The sequence below is a fragment of the Pelobates fuscus genome, chromosome 8, assembly GCF_036172605.1.
Source record: "Pelobates fuscus isolate aPelFus1 chromosome 8, aPelFus1.pri, whole genome shotgun sequence".
NCBI lineage: Eukaryota > Metazoa > Chordata > Amphibia > Anura > Pelobatidae > Pelobates > Pelobates fuscus.
This window is the reverse complement of record NC_086324.1, coordinates 170538009-170558145: the sequence shown is the minus strand read 5'-3', so window position 1 is coordinate 170558145 and position 20137 is coordinate 170538009. Positions and strand designations below refer to the sequence as shown.

Below are 20137 nucleotides of genomic sequence, written 5' to 3'. Positions count from 1 at the left end.
AATTTCCTTCACACGTGTGCGTTTCAGGGCCTGCCAGGGCACAGTGTCACAACAGTGCAACTCGTATCTGGTGTAACAGTACTGTACATTTAAAAAATATATTTTTTTTGACTGGAATAGATTGAATAGCAGTTAGTTGTCTGCAAGCGTGTGTGTCAGGCCTACAGCGTCTACTCTGCCAATTTCTGCCATTGCACAGTGCCACTCATATCTGTTGTCACAGTAGCTTGCACGCATAGTACCACTAATCGAAAAAAAAATGACAGGCAGAGGAAGGCCCTAGAATAATGCCCAGTGTTCAGAGGCCACGTACCCTGAACTCGAAAAGTTCTGAGGACATAGTTGACTGGCTAACACAGGACACCCAATCTTCTACAGCTTCCGCTCGGAACCTTGACGCACCATCCTCCTCCAGCTTAGCTTTGGGCACCTCTCAAGTTACCAATCGCCCGCCTGCCGCCACCACCAACGCTAGCACCACAGCCGCTTCACTTGATCTGTCAGAGGAGTTATTTACACATAAGTTGGAAGAAATTAGTGATGCGCAAGCATTATTGCCAGAGGATGTAGATAACAGGGATATGTCTCAGTCAGGCAGCATTACACACATGGACGTTCGGTGTGATGATGATGTTGTACCCGCTGCTGCTTCCTTTGCTGAGTTGTCAGATACAAGTGAAGCGGTTGATGATGACGATGCGTCCGTGGATGTCACGTGGGTGCCCGCTAGAAGAGAAGAAGAACAGGGGGAAAGTTCAGATGGGGAGACAGAGAGGAGGTGGAGACGAGTTGGAAGCAGGGGGAGGTCATCGCAAGAAGCTGGTGGCACAGTCAGACAGCATGCATCGGCACCCGGGGTCAGCCAGACAGCATGCCAATCAACGCATGCTGTTGCCACCACCAGAATGCCGTCATTGCAGAGCTCAGCAGTGTGGCATTTTTTTGTGTGTCTGCCTCTGACAACAGCGATGCCATTTGCAACCTGTGCCAAAAGAAACTGAGTCGTGGGAAGTTCAACACCCACCTAGGTACAACTGCTTTGCGAAGGCACATGATCGCACATCACAAACGCCTATGGGATCAACACATGAGTACAAGCAGCACACAAACTCAAAGCCGCCATCCTCCTCCTGGTCCAGCATCTTCAGCCACGTCAACCACTGCTGTCCTCCTTGCCCCCTCTCAACCATCCGCCACTCCGTCTCTCGCCTTGAGCAGTTCCTGCTCATCTGCCCACAGTCAGGTGTCTGTCAAGGAAGCCAATGGAGCAGTGACGAGTGCCGCATGAGGGAGCAGTGATGAGCAGATAGAAGATCCCCACTGGACCCAAGGGAGAGGCTCCACATCGGCTCCCAAAGGTAGGGAGCAATAAAGAAAATTATGTTTATGAGTATGTCTGTCAGTGTATGTGTCTGTCAGTATGTGTGTGTGTGTCTGTCAGTGTGTGTGTCTGTCAATATGTGTGTGTATGTCAGTATGTGTGTGTGTGTGTGTGTCAGTGAGTGTGTGTGTGTGTCAGTGTGTGTGTTAGTCAGTGTTGCATTGGCTGGACAGTATACCTGGAGGTGCATGGAGGCACGCAATGTCACGTCACATTCCGATGTGACATCTACATGCTCCACATTCACAGGGTTTCAAGAAGTAGCAGGAGGATCAGATTTGGCACAGGGTGCGGGCGGCGCCATTTGGGTTATGCCAGAGGTCGGACTCCGGATTGCGTGGGGTGGACTGTAATTTATTAGAGGGGGGTGTTGTAGTTTAGTTGAAGGGGGCACTGGGATTTAGTAGAGAGGGGGACTGGTATCTAGTAGAGGGGGTGCTGTGGTTTAGTAGAGGGGATGCTGTTTTTTTGTTTTTTGTTTTATACTGTACTTTTCAAAATAAACCTACGTTTCTATGAAAATTTAAGGTGTTTTTTATTTTGTTTTGCGGCCCACATAAACTTAAACCTTGTTTATGTGGCCCGTGCTAGGCTTTGAGTTTGACATGCTTGGTGTAAAGGATACATGCAGTGTGTGTTTATGTGTAAGGGAAGCATTGTGTGTTTTTATGTGCATGTGTAATGGATGCATTGTGTATTTCTGTGTATGTGTGTGTGGGGGGGATGGGGTGAAAGAGATGCATTGTGTGTACAGCTCAGGCACCAACGAATCTAGCATGGCCTGAGAGCACAGCAAACCCTGGTGGCCGGTGCTGATATTGAGAACATTCTCCTCTCAGAAAAATACCAGCATTTGTATTGTCGGTATTTTTGCAATACCGGCACCGGCCACACAACCTCAAATACCGGCCAGCTGGCAACCCTATAAAGCAGCAAAGGATGCATCGTTTGTTTCTCTGTGTGTCAGTGGGTCTGTGTCAGGGATGCATTGTGTGTTTCTGTCTGTGTGTCAGCAATACATTGTGTGTTTGTGTGTGTGTAGCGTGTATTAGAGAGACTTTGTGTGGTAGAATACGGGAGTTCTGTGGGCTGAGAGAGTGAGCAGCCTGTTATTTTTTATATTATATTTTATTTTTACTTTTTAAAAGGTTTATTCACGCCTCCCTCTTTCTTACCTCTATCCAGTAAGGAGGGACTGAGCAGTACAGCCTTCCCTGGTGATACAATGGTGGTGCTGTAGAGGCTGTAAGCCTTCCACTCTGCCAGGTGAAGGCTCTTCATTTCTAACGCACCCCGGCTCCATGTAATATCATAGCACTGCTGTGGTAACTGTGGTTGTAATGCTGTAAAGCCGGGGCTCACTAGAATCAGAGAACCTCCTGGCCGCTACATTCTTCCCAAGTTTGTAAAGACCAGGGGAGGAAGATCTTTGATCTCCTTTACCCGGGTATGTGTGTAAGGGACCAAGGCCCAATGACAGCTATGTATTGTGGATATAGGGCCTCACCTCGGCAGACTCCAGAAGTGGCACATGTGTAGGGGCTGTATCCCTCTAATGGGATAATAACATGCATATAAAAACACAATGTAACAATGTTTAAGCCCTGAATGGTTACCTTTATGTTTATATTCCAGTGTGAAGTACTTGTAGAGAGGTTCAGAGAGAGACTCATGTTGGACCCTGCAGGAGAAGATCTGGTGTTTGTCCTCCTCGGTGGGTATTATGGTTACTGTGCTGTGCACACCGTGCGTGCCATCAGGGTTCCTTTGAGGAGTGGATACAGTATAATTATTGAGGATCTCCCCATCCCTGAACCATTTAAAGTCGACGTCAACAGGGTAGAATCCAGTGATGGAGCTGTTCAGAATACTCTCCTTATTTATAACAGCGTTTCTCCCAGTGATAGTGATCTCCGGAGGAGCTGGAATGGAAAATATTAAGATGTTTATTTTTAAATTATAGTTCACTATTTCAGTGGCTGGTCTCATGATCTTGTGCCAAACTCTCTGATTCACTAGGAATTCACTGACTGCAGATTAGCAATATTCAAAGACCAGAGGATTCTCTCCTCCAATAGTCAATATTGAAAGACCGCAGGAAGCTGGCGGACTGCTGTTGCAGACTCTGCACTCTGCGTAGGGGGCACAAAGTGCTGAATTGGTCAGAGAAGATTTCTGATTTACTCACCATTCATAACAGAGGTCAAGAAGACCTCCCCAGGTTAATGTACTGTTCCTTATAGTAGCACCAGTAATGAGTCGCTAAAATCAAAAGCTCACCAAGCTATCAATAGCGATGGCCAGGTTGGGAAGTGTGGAGAGTTTAAATACAAAATCTGAATACTATTTTATAGGGGTATTCAACCTTCGACACTCCAGATGCTGTGGACTACGTCTCCCATAATGGTCTCACTGCCATAATACTGGCGAAGTGTCATTGGAGATGTAGTTCAAGACATCTGGAGTGCTGAAGATTTTCTATATCTGATATAGAACATCAATCGATTCCACAGTACAATAAGAGGCAAAATATGCTCATCATAAGATCATTAATACAGCATTAAATACATAATACTCAATTACACACCACACGTTAAATAAACATGTTCTAGAAGTGAGAAGTGATGGAACTGCTTGTATCATATCTTCCAGTGTTTTATTATACATCAGTTATTTAATATCCCCCAGTAATATAATATAGATCAGATATTTAATATCTCCCATTGTTATAATATAGATCAGATATTTAATATCTCCCAGTGTTATAATATAGATCAGCTATTTAATATTCCCCAGTAATATAATATAGATCAGATATTTAATATCTCCCAGTGTTATTATATAAATCAGTTATTTAATATCTCCCAGTGTTGTAATATAGATAAGCTATTTAATATCCCCCAGTAATATAATATAGATCAGATATTTAATTTCTCCCATTGTTATAATATAGATCAGATATTTAAGATCTCCCAGTGTTATAATATAGATCAGCTATTTAATAACTCCCAGTAATATAATATAGATTAGGTAATTAATATCTCCCAGTGTTATAATATAGATCAGATATTTAATATCCCCCAGTGTTATAATATAGATCAGATATTTAATATCCCCCAGTGTTATAATATAGATCAGATATTTAATATCTCCCAGTGTTATAATATAGATCAGCTATTTATTATTTCCCAGTGTTATAATATAGATCAGATATTTAATTTCTCCCATTGTTATAATATAGATCAGATATTTAGGATCTCCCAGTGTTATAATATAGATCAGCTATTTAATAACTCCCAGTAATATAATATAGATTAGGTAATTAATATCTCCCAGTGTTATAATATAGATCAGATATTTAATATCCCCCAGTGTTATAATATAGATCAGATATTTAATATCTCCCAGTGTTATAATATAGATCAGCTATTTATTATTTCCCAGTGTTATAATATAGACCAGATATTTAATATCTCCCGGTGTTATACCGGTAATATAGATCAGATAGTTAATATCTCCCGGTGTTATAATATAGATCAGATATTTAATATCTCCCAGTGTTATAATATAGATCAGCAATTTAATAACTCATAGTAATATAATATAGATTAGGTAATTAATATCTCCCAGTGTTATAATATAGATCAGATATTTAATATCCCCCAGTGTTATAATATACATCAGATATTTAATATCCCCCAGTGTTCTAATATAGATCAGATGTTTAATATCTCTGTTGCGGTCACCGGCCCGCCGAGCCTCACGGTCGTGCCCGACCGGCACGACCGCTCCGACTACACGAGCTTACCTGCTCGTCGGCGAGCCGGGAACCGCGCACGTAGTTCTTCCGGGCATCGCGCCCAGATCCAAGATGGCGCCGACCGTGTGGTCGCGTCTATTGCTAGCCACGCCCCCGAGAATTATACCAACGTGTGCGTGACGTCACGACGTCACGACGTCAACGCACACGCACGTTTTGGGGTCAGAGGCCGCCCTCTGACCAATCATAGCCTAGAGAGGGGTATTTAAACCCCTAGCTTTCCCCATTACTTTGCCATGTCGTGGTTTCAGTTTCCTGGTTTCCTGAAAGTGCTATTCTCGTGTTTCTGATTTCCTGGTATCCTGATCCTTGGCGTTTCCCTGGTTATTCTGATCTCTGGTTTCCCTGACTTGGCTTGTTTTATCGGTATTGAGTATTTTCTGGCTTCCTTGACCTCGGCTTTCCCTTTGACCATTCTCTGTCTCTAGCGTATTAGTCCGGCCATTCTAAGGTCCGGTTTACGCTCTATCCTATTATTTTCCTTTTCTTACTTATGTATATGTTTACATAGTTTCTGCGTGCTGGACCACATTACTAGTCGTGACAATCTCCCAGTGTTATAATATAGATCAGCTTTTTATTATTTCCCAGTGTTATAATATAGATCAGATATTTCATATCTCCGGTGTTATAATATAGATCAGATATTTAATATCTCCCGGTGTTATAATATAGATACGCTATTTAATATCTCCCGGTGTTATAATATAGATCAGCTATTTAATATCTCCCAGTGTTATAATATAGATCAGATATTTAATATCTCCCAGTGTTATAATATAGATCAGATATTTAATATCTCCCAGTGTTATAATACAGATCAGCTATTTAATATCTCCCAGTGTTATAATATAGATCAGCTATTTAATATCTCCCAGTGTTATAATATAGATCAGATATTTAATATTTCCCAGTGTTATAATATAGATCAGATATTTAATATCTCCCAGTGTTATAATATAGATCAGATATTTAATATCCCCCAGTGTTATAATATAGATCAGCTATTTAATGTCTCCCAGTGTTATAATATAGATCAGATATTTAATATTTCCCAGTGTTATAATATAGATCAGATATTTAATATCTCCCAGTGTTATAATACAGATCAGCTATTTAATATCTCCCAGTGTTATAATATAGATCAGCTATTTAATATCTCCCAGTGTTATAATACAGATTATATATTTAATATCTCCCAGTAATATAATATAGATCAGCTATTTAATATCTCCCAGTGTTATAATATAGGTCCAATATTCAAATTCTTACCATAAACAAGCAGGCTGACATCTTTTGCCTTTTTCTGAGGAAGGTACATTATCGCACATTTATAGACTCCATTATCAGCTACTGTTACCCTGGATACAGTCAGAGATGCATCCCCTTCTATCGCTCTTGTTGTGTTTATGGAAAACCTTGTATCACTTGTACTCATTGTATCATCATAGCTCAGGATCTCCTTTCCCTGAAAGTACCAGAATACGACAAGGAATCTGGGATCCATAGGAGGTTTATCCACGGTGAACGTGCAGGGAATCAGGGTCTCAGATCCCATTCTAGCTCGATGACTGGACGGAACAAGGAGCTCCAATGCATCACCTGCAGAAATAGCAAATATTAGTAAATAGATAGATAGATAGATAGACACAGACCATCAAAATTACATAATGTGGAAACAAGGAAGTAAATATAATGCAGTCTTGGTGATTGTAAAATACTGCTTCTAAATTAATCACTTGTGAATTTAACATGTTGCTTCATATTAATGTGATATTTTTAACCACATTATTTTTGCTTTTTTAATATAGTATTTGTTACTGAGCAATCAGTAATTCGACAACCTAGAAGAGCATAACATCAGTAACACACCTTCTTGCACTTTCACATGACATACGCATAGTCGCTTTATTTGGCATATGCGTCACCAACTCAAAAACCACAAGGATACTCAGACACCTTATTTTGGGAACATGATCACAGCTTTAATAATAAAATAAAACATATAAATTATTAAAAGGTCATTGTCAGCATATTTTAACATTGCATATCAACCCAAATCCTTTATCAGTTCTACCCCAGACAATGAACCACATAAACAATCCATGATACCACATTCTAATATATAATTTAACAGATAACCACATAAACCATTGCCACCGAGGGCATGATTTACCATATTCCACAATGTAGGGGTATACCGAGATACATCCTACACACGTCAGGTTCAGAGCTACCCACGAGCTCGAACCAACCACCATATTCCACAATGAAGGGGTATATTGAGATACACCCTACACACACCAGGCTACCAACATGCTTGAACCAACCAATTCCCTTCCAAACCTTCCAAACTCTTCTTAGTGAACTAAACTTTCTTAGATCTGGGCAAACGACCTACACCCCAACTTGTCTATTCATTGTCAGCCACAGTTCAGAGCTCGAATCATCAAACTACCTGAGCGCCCCCCACCAAAAACAATTCCCTTTGTAACCCTTCCTGAAATCCTGGCAACAAAAATCCATACCAGCACCTCATCCTGCCGGTAATAACCCAAATGCTGAGCTTCCAACTCCCTGTGCTGAACTACTACCCCTAATCATCTAATATACATAGCCATCAACCTATTCGCCTTCCCCCTGCTCTTAGCCACTGCCCCAGGATCCCTGGTGTGACGCCACTGTAACCGTGGGACCATCACAGACCATTTGACAACCACGTCAGGGATCAACTGCCTCCGCCTGTCCAAATCCCTTTTCAGCCTAGTAATTAAATCCCTTTGAGAAACCAGACCCAAATCATACCCCACGGCATGAATCAAAACTAAATTAGACACTTGCCTCCTCACTAATCCTCCTGAAAAGCTCAAAACAAACACCTTTGAAAACATCTCTTTGAAACCAAACCACACAAGTTGCACCAATGAGTGTGGAAAGCCCAGCTGCATGCCATGAAGACAAACTGCAGCTCTCCGGTGTGCCCAATTCACATACAAGTATCCCAGCAACCAAGCAGTCCACCTATGGGAGAAAAACTATTTAACTGTTAACAGAAATAACCACCCACAACCTATACTTAAACTAAATGGCTGGGCCTCACATATGACTTGAATCTTAACGATGCCAATCTCCCAATTATTTTGATCAGATCATCACTTAGACTCAGCTTAAATACCTCCATCAAAGCCCTAAGCCGGAACGAGTGTGTACCGAACTGCAATGGAACCAAACCCATACACCCCAAGGCCAACCTGAAGACCCTAAGGAACTGAAACTTTGACAATGAAGAACTATTGGCATACAAGAAAAAGGAACCGCCAGTACAGAACAAGCATAACCGCGCAACCATTCCCAACGTCAGTTTTGGATCAGCGTAAATGAATTAATGCCTGATTCTGCCACATCCTAACACCATAAAACACAATCACCCGAACGGTTGTGGCTGACAACTTACTAAACCGAAACTCTGAAAGAAAGCCCAACTAAACGCCACTGAAAACAACACAACTTCATACTCAAAAAAACAAACAAAAGGTAGGGCACCAAACAAAACTTTGCAGAATTTCAAAAGATACCAGTCGGTGCGAATCATGCGACGACCTCCATCCCTTAATAAACTGACGCACAAGGAAATGTTTAGTTATATCCTCCAAACTATTAAGCTATTAAGCTTGAACAGAATGGCCAAAGCCATCATATTACGCCCAAACATAGACGGGGACATCCTAGAAGCAAGTAACCGACAAATGAACCAGAACAAAGTGTCAAAACGCGCACAGCTGAGTCCTGTTCCCCCCCTCCCAAACAAGCTACTGCACTGTCCCAGTCTTTCCAAACTTTGACGTAGGCCACCCGAGTTGGATGGCGCTAACAACCCCCTTATGAGTCTGCCAAGCAAGAGGTCCCAAGCTGCCACACGTTCCCGGACACACTCCTCCTGCACTCCCGGAAGCACTGCCCGAAACCGCTACCACTGAAAACTAGAAAGCAAATCAGCTACTACATTCAAGAACCCATGACGGGCACGGAACCCAACCATAAACCATTAACAGCCTCAACCACCGACATACGCCCTAATGCCGGCCATAACCCAATACTACACTCAACCCTATTCTTGAATTTTTCAAAGTACGCGCATGAGAACACCCCATAGGCAGACATAGATCTACAGAATACTTTCCCTTGAAAAACAGACAAGCAAATGGTGACAATTAAGATGATTGGGCAATAACCGACAAGTCACTTCCACATCAGCCTTGGCCATCAATGCCCCCTTTCCCTGTGCGCCAAATCAACTCGACCATCTGGTCGAATGATGCATACGACACCACGCAAAGTGCCTTGTCAATATCATCATTCACCACTCCCTATCTTACCCAACTGCACTTCCTTTAGCAGCTTTCCACGCACAATGCCAGGAAATTCCCCTACCGATTCCAGATTTAGAAGGAGACGAACAACTACCCGATCCCAGAATGGAATAACCAACCCCTTCGTGAAAAAATCCCTCAATAACGACACATCTTCCTGATTACTATAGCTGTTTAGCATGGCAACATTGTGCCGACCATTACCGGTGACAACCCTAGAGGCAGAGAATGCACCTGAAACTCCCGGTGTCACCCCTGTGGATGCTGACTTACCCCGCTTGAAACACTGATTGAAGTCGTGTGCGCTCCTTGTAACAGCATGATGTTCCCCAGTTGCACTGGTCTACATCGAAAAGCAAGACGGAAGACGATCGCGCGCTGGCCCCTGACTGAAAGGGTGACGGCTTCTGCGCCATCATAAGCTTCATCCAAAGCGGCAGGTCCATTTGATCACACCTCATCCCGGGATTGACCGACAGTCGCTGCCTAAACTGTCGTACCGCCACCAAGACAAGCCCTCATTTGTGCAATATGCCTCCCAAATACTGTCCAAGTAACACAGTACTGAGAGCAACAATCGGGAGACTTTTCCTCCATAACTCTCACCAAATAGCAAAAGACTCTCAACCAATTCCCAAACATTCTGGGTATCTTATGGCAGCGGCGTCTTTTCTCCTCCTTCTTAGCATCTTAATTATCCTACTTCTTGATGTCCAAGTATTCAAAAAGGGGGAGAAGAGAAAAGATTTCGAGAAATTCACCCTTCCAAATCCGATCCTTCAATTCAGGCTTGAGGTGACAACCAAAGGGCCCCGCAAAAGAGACATGAACATTCTGACATCCCCAACCAGCTCTGCCCTTTCCCTCCCTAAATTGATTGTGTAAGTGAACTAAACTCTCCTAGATCTGGACAAATGACCAACACCCCAACTTGTCTATCCATCCCCTGCTGGCATGACCAAACGTGAGCTAGAACGAAAGAAGGGAGGGGGGGTGGGACAAAACAGGTAAGTGAGGGTTAAATTAATATGGTCCCTGATCTAAAATGGTCACTATATATACTCCCATAGCCAAAAAATGCTCCTGCTTCACCTTTATTAAAACAATTTAAATGTATTTATACACCCATATATGCAGCTATATATTTGCATGCCCTGCTTTGCTGTTTTGTTTTTGTTTGTTTGTTTGTTTATTAATTTAAATTGTTTTAATCTTATTTGTGGGACTCTAGCTTATCGACTCTTCTCTGTTTATTTACTTTTTCTGGCTATTCTCAGCCAATCTGCACCTTTCACTTTCAGGCATTTCTTCTGCTATTTATGAGACCCCACTCATTCCCCTCACTCCCCTTCTCTAACATCAGATATTTTAAGTGTTCTCTATCAGATTGATCAGTATTGCTTCAGACCTGAGGAAGAGAGGAAAAGCTTTAGTATTTTGGCATTATATATATATATATATATATGAAGTTCCTCTGTTCTACCTCCGGTTGACAGAGACCCTGACATTATTCCCAACCGTCGGCCGTCCGTACGAATACAGCTACCAATTTAGCTTTCATGAAAATGTCATGAGTATCTACAAAATGAATGCGGCTCTTCGCACAAACACGGCCCCTTTGCTACATTTATTCTTTAAGCAGTTTGGTATACGAACACCTTTTATTTCGCACGTTGTCGCATACAATTTGTATTCAATTCGTTTGCAATCTCTGTTCGTTTAAATAGAGGTATTTACGTTTTAATCTGCCTCGTTCATCTATGTGTTCTACAGATACTCCAACAGTGTGGGTGACGGCAATCATGCCGTTCATACCTAAGCTATTTCACATAATTGTTAGGTCACTGCTGTTTGCGCCAAATTTTACAAACCCTAATTCGTATGAAGTTTCCTGTTCGTGCATTTTTCTTTCCCAGGAATTTAAATTAGTTTGCTTTCTATTTTAACACTATGACAATTCATTGGGTTTCATGCATTACTGTTTGGCTATTATTTAGGTGAATTCTTATTATACTTTGAATATACTGTATGACACCATCTCGGGGGAAGGTTCACTAATTAATAACATTTTAAAAGTTCAGATAATAATCTTTAATATTAGTTAATAAGAAATTAAATTAATTTCTAAAAGTAATAATGCACGTTTCAATAATTTCTGTTAATGTATATATGCGTTCCCGCTTTTGTTTACCGCCATAAATAAATATGCAGGTATATTACATGTGGAAAAGACAAATCAAAGCTGTCCATGGCAACCTAAAAAAATTCTAATTCTGGTTAGTAACTTTAATTTCTCATTAAACTTTCTCCCATTTCTCTCTCCTCCAATTAGTACATTTTTTTTCCGACAGTTTCTGACAATAATCTCACAATGTTACTGTCTAAAATTACTCCTGGGGTTACTATGTTTATAACTTATTCAATAAAGAACAAATAATTGGGTATGTGTGGGGTCATCTTATGTTTCTATCTTGAGTTATAAAACCTTACAAAAAAAAACAACTTTATTTAATTTTCATTTAGGTCTAAGAACAATTCAAGCTTCACAAGTGCTCAACCACAGTTAGACACAGAATTGTTTTGCAGACATTTTGCGGGACTTAAAACACCGGCTTGTGCAATATGTTTCTCAGCCTTTCATACGGCAAACTTCTGTCCTAATACCGAAGAGTTACCTTCTACTAGTAGGGCCTGCACAGTGTTTTAATCTAATACAGCACAAAGAGAATCAAAAGATAAATTAGGCAGACCTATCATTTTCCTTGGAAAAGTGCATTTGTGCAATAATTTTAACGCAGGGGGTTGTAGTTACAGCACCTGCAGACTCCTTCATGTTTGTTTACTATGTTTCAGAGCTCACGCAAAAACAATGTGTCCAAGCAAGATATTTCCCAGAAAATCTTTAACTTCAATAAACGTACCCAATTTGCAATGTTACTTGACTGATCACCGTCCCTACCAACTGGGTTTCACTCTGGTTTTGTTGCACTCCCCACAGGTATTCTGGAATGCCTCAACTTACAGGCAGCAATCACAGATCCGATTGGTTTACAGGCACTCCTCAACAAAGAAATAGAAAACGGTTTTATGTTTGGGCCCTTCACTATACCACCCTTCACCTTTTGGAGAACCAACCCTCTAGGAATAGCAACAGGGAAATTTAATGACAAAAAGAGACTCATTATCAATTTTTGATAATGAGTTGTAAGAAACTCTTTAATCCGATTCAGTTTTGGGCAGTTCCACCATATGTTTCATTGTTCCAAGATCTTTATTACATCTCCAGCATTGATTGGAGTATTGAACTTTAAATTTACAGAATCTTATGGGAACTAAATACCATCTGTTTTATAAAAAAAATGTATAATATATTTATATAGTGTACCGATTTAATAACATAACCAATGGATTCAATCCATGATTGATGAGGAAAGGAGTTATCAAGGTCCTCTTCCCATTTTATAATAGTTTACATTTTTTCCACAGGGGTAGATTTATTAATAGTCTGTCTAATCTTAGAAGATTTTTCTTCAGAATTGTCCCAAAAATAAGTGTATCTAGATGGGACTGGTCCACTAGTTTAATTTTTTTTTATAAAATTAACAATTCTTAAATATGTAATTTTTCATTATCAGATAGACCATATTTTTGTTGCATATCTGAGAAGGTATTGGGAGATATATTGAACCCAGTTGACCAATTTTAATGCCTTTTTTCAGCCAATTAGTTATGTTAAGATCTTTTATAAATAATTTTTCGACTTCCAAAGAAGCTTTGCTCGAAATGTGGTCTTGAGCAAAGAATCATTTCTTTATAGGATCTATAGATTGATAGACTTGAGTGATTATCGCATCAATCCCTGGCTTCACAAAAATAATTTTGCTATCCAGCCCAAAAAAATAGAAAAGGATCCAAATTTTTACAATCTTATACCACGTTTTTTTCTTGAGAGTTTATGTTTCCCCATTCTAGAAAATGGGAGAACATGACTGTATTATGAATCAGCTTAATATTGGGAAAAGACAAGCCTCCCACACGCATATGTGTTGCCATGAGCTTTTTTTCTCTGCCCATACAAAGGAGTGAAATAGTTTATCAAAAAGGTTCAGTATTTTATTCGGGACTCTTAATGGTATCATACAAAAGATGTACTCTAATGTAGGTATTAAATAAGCATTTAATGTATTTAATCTACCCATCCAGGATAGTATTGTGTTGCTCCATTTTTTTATTTGATCTTTCAAGTCTATAAGAAATTTAAAATAGTTGAGGTTTATCCATGACATAGCTAGATCTTTAAATAACCCTTCAATTCCAAATGCTGTCAATGTTTCAGCTAAAAACTTCCATCCCACTCTGTCGAACGCCTTTACGGCGTCGACACTTATAAATACAGTTTGTAGATGTTTTTTTATTAATTTTCATTGTCATATTTGCAAATTTTCAAAGATTCTCAACGCTTGATCTGCCTCTTACATATCCGATTGATCATCATCCACTAAATCTGAAATAACTTTACTTAGTCTGTTTGCAAGAATTTAGTATTTTTAAATCTAAGTTTATAAGAGAGATAGGGCTCAGATGATATTTTTTGGGTGGTATTTATTTCAGTAAATAGTCTAAAGAACATAGGCGATATTGTAGATTCAAATGTTTTATAAAAAAAGAGCAGTGTAGCCATCAGGGCCAGGAACTTTCCTATTAACCAAATTATTTATTATTAACTTGATTTCTTAAGTTTTTATGTCTTTATTAAGTTCTTTTAATTTTTCTGACTAAAATAATAGGAGGGAAATTTTATTAAAGAACGAGTTAAGCTCTTCTTTAAATATTTTAGATTCTGGTAAATTATACAAAGATAATAATAATTTGCAAAGGCATTCCCTATTTGTTGAGGGGAGAGGAGAGTTCTGCTTCCTTCAACTATTTTTGTTAATTTGTTGTTTTCTCCTGTCAGGTTTAAGCTTTTTAGATAATAATTTCCCTACTTTATTACTGCTGCTGTACCATTTTTGTTTACAAGATATAACCATTTCCTTAACGCTATCAGCCAATAAAAAAATATTTGTAATTTGATTGGCTGTTTCTTTAAAGGGATTTATTTTATTATCTATCTATAATATATCTATTATATAGTCTGGAAGTTTAGCTCCTTTTTTCCTGGTTTTAGCTTCTAAGTGAATTAAATTGCCCCTCATTACGCATTTAAATGTAGACCATAATGTTTCATTTGAAATGTTACCTTTGCCGTTCATTTCCATTAATTAATTTGCTAAAAAATCTAAATGGTCTCTCTCCGCTTTACTAAGTAAAATTGTTTCATCCAATCTCCATTGGTGACTAGTTTTATAAGTTAGATTTTTTTTAGTTAAGACTTCAGTCGGGGCGTGATCAGTCCATGTGACCTGTCCTATATACCTGATTTTATATACCGTATATACTCAGGGGCGTATTAGCCGCGAGGCAAACAAGGCATTTGCCTTGGGCGGCATTTTCCAGGGGGCGGCAAAAAAAGCCGCCCCCAAATGCCCAAGGCAAATGTCTTGTTAGCCTTGCGGCTAACAGACATGCCGGCGGGCTGCTGGGCGATCGGGCGGCACTGCCTGGCGGGCGGGCGGCCGGTCGGCGAGGGAGCACTTCCCCTGAGCTGTCTGCTCAGCTCCCTCGCCGGCCGCAGAGTGAGGCTGGGAGGCGGAGCCGGAATATGACGTCATATTCCGGCTCCCAGCCTCACTCTGCGGCCGGCGAGGGAGCTGAGCAGACAGCTCAGGGGAAGTGCTCCCTCGCCGACCGGCCGCCCGCCCGCCAGGCAGTGCCGCCCGATCGCCCAGCAGCCACTGGACCACCAGGGAGAAAGAGACACCCCCCTCCCCAGCATTCCCAAAGGTAAGGAGGCTGGGGGGGGGGGGTGTTAAATAAAAAAAAATAAATGTGTTAAAAATAAATTTTACAAAAAATGTGTTACAAATACATTTTAAAAAAACGTGTTAAAAAAAAATAAAAAATGTGTTAAAAATAAATAAAAAAAAGTGTTAATTTTTTTTTAAAAAAATGTGTTAAAAAAATATTTAAAAAAAATGTGTTAATGTGGGTGGGTGAGTGTGTGTCTGTTAGTGTGTGTGTCTGTTAGTGTGTGTGTCTGTTAGTGTGTGTGTGTGTGTCTGTTAGTGTGTGTCTGTGTCTGTCAGTGTGTGTGTCTGTTAGTGTTTGTGTCTGTGTCTGTTAGTGTTTGTGTCTGTTAGTGTGTGTGTCTGTGTCTGTTAGTGTGTGTCTGTTAGTGTGTGACTGTGTGTGTCTGTTAGTGTGTGTTTGCCTGTGAGTGTGTGTGCATGTCAGTGAGTGTGTGTGTCTGCTAGTTTGTGTCTGCTAGTGAGTGAGTGTGTGTCTGTTAGTGAGTGTGTTTGTTAGCGAGTGTGAGTGTGTCTGTTAGTGTGTGTGTGTTTCTGTTAGCGAGTGTGTGTGTGTGTATTTAGAATGCGGGGCGGGGGGAAAGGTTGGGTGGGGGTGGCGCGGGGGGGGGGGGGGCGTCTGAGTTTTGTCCTGCCTAGGGCAGCACAAAACCAGGATACACCACTGTATATACTCGAGTATAAGCCGAGTTTTTCAGCACATTTTTTGTGCTGAAAAACCCCAACTCGGCTTATACTCGAGTAAATAGTCTGTATTATGGCAATTTGCATTGCCATAATACAGACTGGGGCTGCAGAGATGTTACTTACCTCTCCTGCAGCTCCTGTCAGCTCCCTTCTCCTCCGCGCCGTCCGTTCAGCACCTCGGTCAGCTCCCAGTGTAAGTCTCGCGAGAGCCACGGCTCTCGCGAGACTTACAGTGGGAGCTGACAGAAGAGCTGACCGGACGGCGCGGAGGAGGAGGGAGCTGACAGGAGCTGCAGGAGAGGTAAGTAACATCTCTCACAGCCCCCACAGCCCCCCCACTGAACTACCAATCCCACTGAACCACCAGGGAAGGAGCCCCCCTCCCTGGCACGCTAGCAAGCAGGGAGGGGGGACAAAAACATTTATAATAGTAATAAAAATAAATAAATTAATAATATAACAAAAAAAATGAAAATAATAATAATACAATAATAATAAAAATAGTAATAAAAAAAATAATCTAACAAAAAAAATTAAAATAATAATAATAAAAAATATATTAAAATGCCCACCCCCCACCAAGGCTCTGCATCACACTCTGCATCACACACACACACACACACACTCACACACACACACACTGCACTCATATACACACTGCATTCACACACACACACTGCACTCATATACACACTGCATTCACACACACACACTGCACTCACACTGCATTCATATGCACACTGCATTCATACACACACACTGCATTCACACACACACTGCACTCATGCATACACTGCACACACTGCACTCATACACACACTGCATTCACACACACACTGCACTCATATACACACTGCATTCACACACACACACACTGCATTCACACACACACACACTGCACTCATATACACACTGCATTCACACACACACACTGCACTCACACTGCATTCATATGCACACTGCATTCATACACACACACTGCATTCACACACACACACACACTGCACTCATACATACACTGCACACACTGCACTCATACACACACTGCATTCACACACACACACTGCACTCATATACACACTGCATTCACACACACACACTGCACTTACACTGCATTCATATGCACACTGCATTCATACACACACACTGCATTCACACACACACACTGCACTCATACACACACTGCATTCACACACACACACTGCATTCATATACACATTGGGTATCTGGAAAATGTCCACTGCTCTTGACTATTATCTTTCCAATGTTATTCTTGTATGAAACATACATCAATATTGTCATCTAATAATTTCTTAAACAATATGCCTCTTTTAATTGGATTTTTCAAACCTTGGGCATTTATAGATGCTATTTTAACTGACATTCATATTTAAGACTTATTTACAAAATTGTCTCTATTTTCCACAGACTGCGAACTCATACAATTCTCATCAGCTACCCCCATACGAATTTACACATAACAAAGTATCGTAAAAATACATAACATATGTACACAATCTCAATACGATACACCACCTTTGATAACATCTTATCTGGCGGTTCACTCATCCACCTTCTTATTTCAAAGGTATGTAAACGCTGGTGGAGATAATAATTAAAGTTTATATACCAATTTTTAAAATTTGGCGGTGATAATTAGGGGGGGCGTGGCCAGCTGAGCAGCTAACAAGAAGTGGGAAGTCCAACACTCACCTAGGTACAATTGCTTTGCGAAGGCACATGATCGCACATCACAAACGCCTATTGGATCAACACATGAGTACAAGCAGCACACAAACTCAAAGCCGCCATCCTCCTCCTGGTCCAGCATCTTCAGCCATGTCAACCACTGCTGTCCTCCTTGCCCCCTCTCAACCATCCACTACTCCGTCTCTCGCCTTGAGCAGTTCCTGCTCATCTGCCCACAGTCAGGTGTCTGTCAAGGACATGTTTGAGCGTAAGAAGCCAATGTCACAAAGTCACCCCCTTGCCCAGCGTCTGACAGCTGGCTTATCTGAACTCTTAGCCCGCCAGCTTTTACCATACATGCTGGTGGAGTCTGAGGCGTTCCAAAAATTTCTAGCTATTGGGACACCGCAGTGGAAGGTACCCGGCCGAAATTTCTTTGCACAAAAGGAAATCCCCAACCTGTACTCGATTGTGCAAAAGGAAGTAATGGCATGTCTGGCACACAGTGTTGGGGCAAGGGTCCATCTGACCACTGATACCTGGTCTGCAAAGCATGGTCAGGGCAGGTATATCACCTACACTGCGCAATGGGTAAACCTGCTGACGGCTGCCAAGCATGGAATGCGTGGCTCTGCAGAGGAGTAGGTGACACCGCCACGACTTGCAGGCAGGCCTGCTGCCACCTCCTCTACTCCTCCTACTCCATCCTCTTCCATAACCTCCTCGTCTGAGTCCTCTTCTGCTGCTGCGTCTTGCTCCACATCAACGGCACCCCCCAGATCCCCAGGTACTATTCCACATCCCAGATACAGCAGTGTCACGCCGTCTTGGGGTTGACTTACCTGAAAGCAGAGAGTCACACCGGACCAGCACTCCTGTCCACCCTGAACGCACAGGTGGAAAAGTGGCTGACTCCGCACCAACTGGAGATCGGCAAAGTGGTTTGTGACAACGGAAGAAATTTGTTGGCGGCATTGAATTTGGGCAAGTTGACACATGTGTCGTGCATGGCACATGTGTGTAATCTGATCGTACAATGCTTTGTGCATAAGTACCCAGGCTTACATGACGTCCTGAAGCAGGCCAGGAAGGTGTGTGGCCATTTCAGGCGTTCCTACACGGCCATGGCGCACTTTTCAGATATCCAGCGGCGAAAAAACATGCCAGTGAGGCGTTTGATTTGCGACAGCCCGACACGAGTATTTGTATGACCGGGGTGCTAGGACAGCCACAGTGGAGCTGTGAATTTTGTTGCCACGTTAATGGACGCTCATGCGCAATGCCTGTAGGCTCATGCGTCCTTTTGTGGAGGTAACAAACCTAGTCAGTCGCACCGAAGGCACAATCAGGGACATCATACCATTTGTTTTCTTCCTGGAGCGTGCCCTGTGAAGAGTGCTGGATCAGGCCATAGATGAGCGTGAAGAGGAAGAGTTGTGGTCACCATCACCACCAGAAACAGCCTTATCAGCATCGCTTGCTGGACCTGCGGCAATGCTGGAAGAGGATTGTGAGGAAGAGGAGTCAGAGGAGGAATGTGGCTTTTAGGAGGAGGAGGAAGACCAACCACAACAGGCATCCCAGGGTGCTCGTTGTCACCTATCTGCTACCCGTGGTGTTGTACGTGGCTGGGGGGAAGAACATACCTTCAGTGAGATCACTGAGGACGAGGAACGGGACATGAGTAGCTCAGCATCCAACCTTGTGCAAATGGGGTCTTTCATGCTGTCGTGCCTGTTTAGGGACCCTCGTATAAAAAAGCTGAAGGAGAACGACATGTACTGGGTGTCCACACTACTAGACCCCCGGTATAAGCAGAAAGTGCCTGAAATGTTACCAAATTACCGCAAGTCGGAAAGGATGGAGCAGTTCCAAAATCAATTAAAAAGTATGCTTTACACAACGTATATGGGTGATGTCACAGCACAACGGGAATCTAACAGGGGAAGAGGTGAAAGTAATCCTCCTCCTCCTTTCACGACCACGCCGGCAAGGACAGGATGCTTTACAGACGTGTTGTTGATGGAGGACATGCGGAGCTTTTTAAGTCCTACGCATCGCCACAGCCCTTTGGGGTCCACCCTCAGAGAACGACTCGACCGACTGGTAGCAGACTACCTCGCCTTAACTGCAGATATCGACACGCTGAGGAGCGATGAACCCCTTGACTACTGGGTGTGCAGGCTTGACCAATTTGCGTTAGAACATCTGGCCTGCCCCGCTTCAAGTGTCCTGTCAGAAAGGACCTTCAGTGCAGCAGGAGGTATTGTCACTGAGAAGA

The 20137-nt window shown here is 41.9% G+C and overlaps 1 protein-coding gene across 1 annotated transcript in view; it reads right to left on the bottom strand.

The window, feature by feature from the left end:
* Positions 1-2884: 2884 nt before the first annotated feature.
* Positions 2885-20137, bottom strand: part of LOC134571362 (signal-regulatory protein beta-1-like) — a 36320-nt gene continuing 19067 nt past the window's right edge. The window contains exons 2-3 of the mRNA XM_063429563.1: positions 6474-6803; positions 2885-3303 (exon numbers count right to left, since the gene is read on the bottom strand). Of these exons, the coding sequence (XP_063285633.1) occupies positions 2885-3303; positions 6474-6759 (705 nt within the window). The 5' untranslated portion in view covers positions 6760-6803. The remainder of the gene's footprint in view (positions 3304-6473; positions 6804-20137) is intronic.